The 7,082-nt window shown below is 42.4% G+C and overlaps 1 protein-coding gene across 1 annotated transcript in view; it reads right to left on the reverse strand.

Moving 5' to 3' along the window:
- Window positions 1-975: 975 nt before the first annotated feature.
- LOC103257673 (tyrosyl-DNA phosphodiesterase 1-like) overlaps window positions 976-7,082 on the reverse strand; it is a gene marked incomplete at its 3' end in the record, with an annotated part of 27,877 nt that continues 21,770 nt past the window's right edge. Inside the window, exons 9-11 of the mRNA XM_008055363.1 lie at window positions 4,354-4,539; window positions 3,757-3,805; window positions 976-1,042 (exon numbers count right to left, since the gene is read on the reverse strand). Coding sequence (XP_008053554.1) covers window positions 976-1,042; window positions 3,757-3,805; window positions 4,354-4,539 — 302 coding nt within the window. The remainder of the gene's footprint in view (window positions 1,043-3,756; window positions 3,806-4,353; window positions 4,540-7,082) is intronic.

Below are 7,082 nucleotides of genomic sequence, written 5' to 3' on the forward strand. Positions count from 1 at the left end.
TAAAAGGCATCTGCTTAAGGAAATCAGAGACTCTGAATGTACTCCACTGTGTCGGTTGTCGACAGAGGTCCAGGCTCGAGCTTGTAAATAAAGACCCTCTTGAACTTTCATCAGAATTGGCTCTTGGTGGTCTCTCGGACTGAACATTCGGCCACTACAAGATGAAGATTCCATGGAATCCACATCGTAAGGCAACATTCCTGCCTTATAAACACAAGAGGATGGTCCCTCAAGATCACAGATCGTCTACAGAAACAGGATCAGGCTTAGGCCTGTCACTGTCTTCACTCAAGTGAACTTAATGGAATACGGAAAGGCGTGTCCTCTTTAGGAGAAATCTCTCAGGAAGGTATCCAGGCAGCTCCAGGAAGACTTTGAACGGAGCCTGCAGTCTTGAGCAAGGTGATCCTGCCTTTGTTCGAGCACAACAATGGCCTTGATCCTGCCTTTGTTCCAGCACAACAATGGCTGCCGAAGCAAGCATGAAGCTGAACAGCCCAGAACAAGCAGTTGTGTGCCTGCGGGCCAGTGGAGGAGGAAAGACTTTCCTTGTCCACTCACCACCCAGCTCCTGAACTCCCATGACGCACCCAATCTCGTCTTGCATCCTGGGAGCATTGGTGTGAACACCACCTTCCTCAGCAGGCATGCAGCCACACATCACATGACAGTGTAGACAGGGCAGTGATATTTGGCAAATGCTGCCTATGTAAATACTAAACTACTCAACACGATTCTTATTTATCTTTTTTTGCATCCCAATATTTAAATAGAATCCTCAGAGACAGAATTCACTCTTTGGTACTAAAAACTTATTCCAAAAAAACTTCAAAACCTTGTTTTAAATAATCGCTATCACTAACATATGCAAATGAAAGGACACAGCTATATTACATAAAGTTTTTTAAACAGAGGAATGCAAATTTCATTCTAATCCTGAAGAAGCAACAGCAGTGTTATAGACCCAGCACTTACTGAAAGTAGGAGTGCAGCCAGCTCTGCTTTTCAGCTGTCTGGATGCTGTAGGGGAGAGAGCCTCCAGCTTTTAAAAGAAAAACAAAACAAATAAATAAAAATTATAAAATATAATTTGAGGCTTTCCTATTAAGAAAAAAATATATTGTAAACAGTGAGAAGGTAAAAGGGGAAAAAAACCTACTTTCATGATTTCATCATATGGAATAGTTCTTGGAAAGGAAATGCCTACACTTACAGTAGGCAAGTTCTCTTAATGGGGTTTCCTTTCCTAGGGATGATGAACACTTAAAAAGTAAATGTCCACTATCTGAAATGAGAACAGTATCATTTAATCACTCACTGATGGTCAGTTAACATCTGTAATTGCACAGGTGTGAGGTGTTCAAATCCTGGCCCATCTGTGTCTCCCCTTGAGCAGGTGAGACACAGCTGCATAGTCTCTGTTTCTGCCCAAGACCATGGTACTTAGGTAGGAGGTAAGGACGAGCACTCAATCTCCCTGTCTCCTTCACCTCTACACACTACTTCCAAGCAAACTCTGTGCTAGCTGAAGGGTCTTACAAATAGAATGCATGATCGCAAAACAAATCAAAATGCTCAGTAAACAACTCAGTTTTAAAAAAGAAATTCTAAAGGCCTTATTTCCGCAAAGAGAATAAAGACAGTTCCAAGTAGAAACAGTCAGAAGACAATTCTTGTTCATCTTTGAAAGGTAGATACTCCACTGGAGATTCATCACTGACTTCCAAAGACACATGGGAACTTCTCCACATGATAGACATCCATAGGGGGATTCAAACACCTCCATGTAGCAAATAAGGCTCATTCTAGCTCCTACTGCAAATAACTAAAGACATGCTCAGTCTCAGACCCTTGATAAAATAGCTTTATTAAAAATGCCATGTATTACCCATTCAAAGTACATTTTGAATGGATCTAGTCCATTAGAGGCACAAAACAACAAGAGAAACTACCACCACATCCTAGAGCCTCAGTGAGACAACTTTAGCTGTGCCATGAAAAAGCATTAAATGGGCGGATACACTCTAAATCCTGTGGCAATTTTTCTGATCTAGGCTGATAAGCGATAAATGGACTACATTAGTCTACTTTTCTGCACTGTGTTTCAGTCACCAATGAAGGCCAATCTGATGGCTTTTTCCAGAGGCGAACACTGTTTGGATTGTTTGTTAACACCCCGACTGTACTATTGAGGGGGCCGCTGAATTCCTTGAGTGCAAAGACTGGCATCAGGGAAATGGAGGACAAGGCTGAAAGGAGTCAACAAAAAATCCCAGGTGTCTGCAGCTGAAACCCTTGCAATAACAGATATTTTTATAACTAAGATACACCAAAGTTAAGATGAAGCATAAACTTGGGCTTTAACCCTCTGTACTCGATGTCCCCTCTGAGAGGACATTGTAAACCACTCGGAGTCCCCTCTCAGGGGACATAAAGAGATTGCTGGTGATTATATAGGACAGACTTATTCCAGTGTGGATTTTAAAAAAATGTATGTTTCCTTGAATTTTACCACTCAAATTGCACAAAAAAGAAAATAAAGGGATGGAATATATACTGAGATATATGTAAAAAAAAATCAGCTGCTGTTATGTAGAAAGAGAATGTGTGACGTGCTTTCACAGTGGTACACAGACTGGACAATAAATTACATATTAATGTAGGAGGAAAAAAACGAGACTGTACTGTCTGCTTGAATAGAAAAAAATCAGGTTGAAGATGTGAAGCAAATTACTATTGTACAACATGTATCAGTGAACCTGCAATCCATGTTGTTGACTCACACATTACCACATGTTAGAAAAATGTAAGATACACATTTTGACCTTTTCATCACAAATAAGTTCCTCAATGCCCAAAATTCTACTGTAAACCAAATATCATTACAATAAAATAATCAGTTCCAACGCTATACTATTTTAATATGAAGTGATTTGTTTCTCTCTATTCCGTAAAAAAGAGCAGTTGGGCTCGTAGGTGATCCGGGAGACGTCTCAGAGTGCCAAGGGTTAAATATATCTGTATCAGGCATTCCAATGGAAGAGCCACACAGAACCCCAGACACAGGCAGGGAGGACGCGGAGGGAGATGGGAAAAAGGCACATGAATTCGCCTTGAAGAGGCATAAGTAGCAGGGAGGTTGATTTCTCTTGGGTATCTCTGAACAACCAACCTGTTGACCACCTTGTTGGTAAAAACAAGAATGACAACTGTGCAGAGGTTGTTGTAAGGATCAAATAACATGCCCAACCTGAGGAGTATTATCCATGGAACACAGGGCTCAATATTCCGTTTATCTAGTGAAGAGAAAACCATCTCCACATTTCTGGGGTTTTTTGTTTGTGTGTGTATGTGTTGGGGTCTCACTCTGTTGCTCAGGTAGGAGTGCAGAGTCACAATCATGGCTATGGCAGCCTTGACCTATTGGGCTCAGGTGATCCCTCTACCTCAGCCTCCGAGCATCTAGAACTACAGGCACATACCACCATACCTGCCTAATTAAAAAAAAAATTACTATAGACACGAGGTCCTACCATGCTGCCTGAGCTGGTCTCAAACCTATGGGCTCAGGCAATCCTCTCGCCTTGGCCTCCCAAAATGCTAAGATTACAAGTGTGAGCCACCGTACCTGGCCTCTATCTCCACATTTCTAACCAATACTGGTAAAAATTTAACAAATTTCTGGTAAAAATTTTACCAGGGCATTAATGGATGATGTACAAAAAACACAGTTGAGATAGTTTCCCCAAGAATTACCAGGATATCCTTCTAAGCTGGTCCGTACATTTTCCACAGAAGGATAGATCTAAAAATAAGAGAAAAAAAAAAAAACTTGGAATATGCCATGTTGAAGGAGTGATGATCAGCTTTTAAGAAAATTTAAACTGCAATTAAAAATACTGGTTTAAGAACTTAGAAAATATGCTTTGTATTTTTAAAAGTTTCCGTCTTAATGAAAAAGTTGAACTGTATACATATAGTTGATGAAAAACTTATACTTCAACTTGAACATTTTCCTCTGAAATGCCAAATTAACATGGAATTGAGTAAAAAAATTAATTATTAACTCATAGGTCTTTATGTAATTAAAATGTCTGTAATTCTGCTGGCAACGTTACAGCAAATATTTTCTTCCTTGGCTCAACAACCCGAAAGGACAAACAGAAAAACTATAAGCTGATCTGGGGCCGATACAGAGCCTCAGAGCTTCTAGCATGGTACAAGGCCACCTGACCACAAACAACGGTGCCAACCTCTGGCTCTTTTGCTCTGAAAGTCACTGATGAGACCTCTCTCCACTCCAGGGAGGACCAACTCTCATTCTCCCAGATGACCTCCCCGGGAGAGACTCACCAGGTGAAGTGGGGCAGCGCTCCTCCTGGCAGCCAGGTTCTCCTTCCCCAGCGGCAACAGGCTCTCTTTAAACTCAGAACACAACCACTTGGACTCATCAGCCCCCAAGGAGCCAATGCTGGAAAACTGACCTACTATGGGCCAGGACTCCGTGGCAGGGGCAGATGAGGCGTGTTCTCTCAGAAGCTGGGAGGAATAAAAATGAATGTGATAGTCACTCAAATCACACAAAGGGAAATCCCATGATACCTGAAAACAGTTCTCCCCCCTTAAAATGCCTACTGAGCAAGGAGAGCCTGACAATATTAGTGACCAATTTCATGCCCACATGTACATTTGTTTCTTCTTTGGGATTTTAATGGAGCAGGTGGACGAATGTTTTCCTTTCCAAAATTCTTTGATTTGTACTAAAAGCAAAAACAGAATTAGAAGGTTTAAAAAGATATATTTAATAGAAATGTCAGATGAATCCCCAAAATGTCATATGAAATTAGCCTTTTGCCTTAAAATCACCACTGGTTAATACACCTGTGATATTGTGAAACCTATATTATTTGGTCGTCTTCCTGTTCCTGGCCACAATTCCTAATAGCTTCACAAGCTTGAAAGTGACGTCTCTGGGTGTGCTAACGATGACTGGTGCCCGTGGCCTCTGTTGGCTTCAGGGTGGGGCTGGTCACTGGAAAGAACAGAGGGCTGGGACCTGCAGTCCCACTCTCTACCTCTGGGGAGGGGGAGAGGCTGAGGTTGAATTGACCACCATGGCCAGTGATGTCATCAACCAAGTCTACGTAATAAGGCCTCCCTAAAACCCAAAAGAACAGGTTCAGGGAGCTTTTCTGTAGTTGAACACGTGGAGTTTCTGGAGGATGGCACCCTGGGGAGGGCAATGAAGTGCCTTGTTCCTCTCACATACATCTGTGTTGACAAAAATACTAAATTCTGTAAAATAAAGAGGGGTCTATTTTGAGACAAATGTGAGTGACCGAGGCCTAGTATTTTATTCCTCTCAGAGCCTGCCATCTTGATATGGAAACCCACTATTGTCTGTCCATATTGTCACAATCCTTAAAAAAAGGCATAATGGATGTTAGAGTAGGCCTGCATGTACTTACATTCCTGAGAATTAGCAAAGGAAAGCGTATTCCCTTATCTCCTATACGTTCCTCAATAAGTCACTTCAAAGAAACCTAAACCCCCTATAGACTGTGCTCACTCAACTGAAATGAATCCCTATTCACTTCCTTTTATCAGTGGTCATAGATTTGAAAATATAGCACCCATGTAAACTTTAAGCCTTGTGATTTTACAGGTAATCGCTACTGATCAACAATATGTTGTAGTGAATAATGCTTTATTTTGTAACAGGCTCTGTTAACTCCCTTAATCCATGGCAAGCTTATTTACCTCTTTAGTTTGGTGTTATTAACAACAATATGAACTACCTTTTGGTAGTCAGTGCCAGGAAATGCAGACCATAAATGTTATGTTAACAAAATGTGGCTGTAACTTAAGTTCTATATGATGATGATGCTCTGTCAGTCATGTAGTCAGTGTATAGGTACCAGCAACCCTAAACTTATAAAAATGGACTGTGGAACCTAAGGCAAGCAGATTGGTTCCAGACATCATGAGCCAGGTTCTGCTCCCCAAATTCTGAAATAAACTTCTTTCTGCCAGTTCCCTGCCTCCTAATTTACTGGTGTCAAGAGAGAGCAGTCGAGCATTCACTTGGACCACAACACTCTGTCATGTGATGCTCTATCCGAGTCAAATGTTGCCAGGTGTGATGGCTCACGCCTGTAATTTCAGCACTCTAGTCTGGGAGGCTGAGGTGAGAGGATTGCCTGAGCCCAGGGGTTTGAGACCAGTCTGGCAACTTGGTGAGACCTCATAAAAATATCAGCTGGGTATAGTGGTGCGTGCCTGTGGTTCTAGCTACTTGGAAAGCTGAGGTGGAAGGATCGCCAGAGCCCAGCAGATAGAGGCTGCGGTAGCCATGAGCATGCCACTGCACTCCAGCTGGGAGACAGAGTGAGACTCCAACTCAAAAAAAACCCCAAAAGACAAAAAAAAAAAACAAAAAAAACAGAGTCAGGTGTCTCATTGCCACAGTCTGTCTGTCAGTCTCATGATCTCTACTTTGATGTGAATGATGGTCATTTGTATCTAAAACTCCACAAGAAAGGGCGTGTAACAAGGCGTGTCCAACTCCTTCAGTCATGGTTGACTTTAGTTCTTCTGGTTTTCTGGCCCAGAGGGGGTCCATTTAGTCGGTTGGGGCTTAACATTTTATTTTGGCTTTACATTTGCCCCATGCATCTCTTCATCTGTGTCCTTTGTAACATCTTTTATAATCAACTGGTCAGTGTTTCCTGGAGTTCTTTGAGCTGCACCAGCAAATTAATGGAGCCAAAAGAAGGAATCGTGGGAACCCAGAGCTGTGGTTGAAGTCTGGAGGTCCTGACTTGACTGGTATCTGAGGCCAGGGCAGCCTTGTGGGACTGAGCCCCCAACCTGTGGGACCTGAGGCTGTCTCCAGGAGACAGCAGCAGAAGACAACCAGCCAGTGTCTGCTTCCCCTGTCCATTGTATGGGGAAAACCCCCATATGTGGTCACAGTTTTCTGTGTTGGCTGCTGTGGTGTGAGTTTTTTTTTTTCTTTTGAGTTGGAGTCTTACTGTCGCCCAGACTGGAGTGCAGTGGCTGCTCCCGGCCACCACAGCCTC

This window comes from Carlito syrichta, unplaced genomic scaffold (assembly GCF_000164805.1).
Source record: "Carlito syrichta isolate Samal-C Ts95f unplaced genomic scaffold, Tarsius_syrichta-2.0.1 Scaffold301833, whole genome shotgun sequence".
Taxonomy (NCBI): domain Eukaryota; kingdom Metazoa; phylum Chordata; class Mammalia; order Primates; family Tarsiidae; genus Carlito; species Carlito syrichta.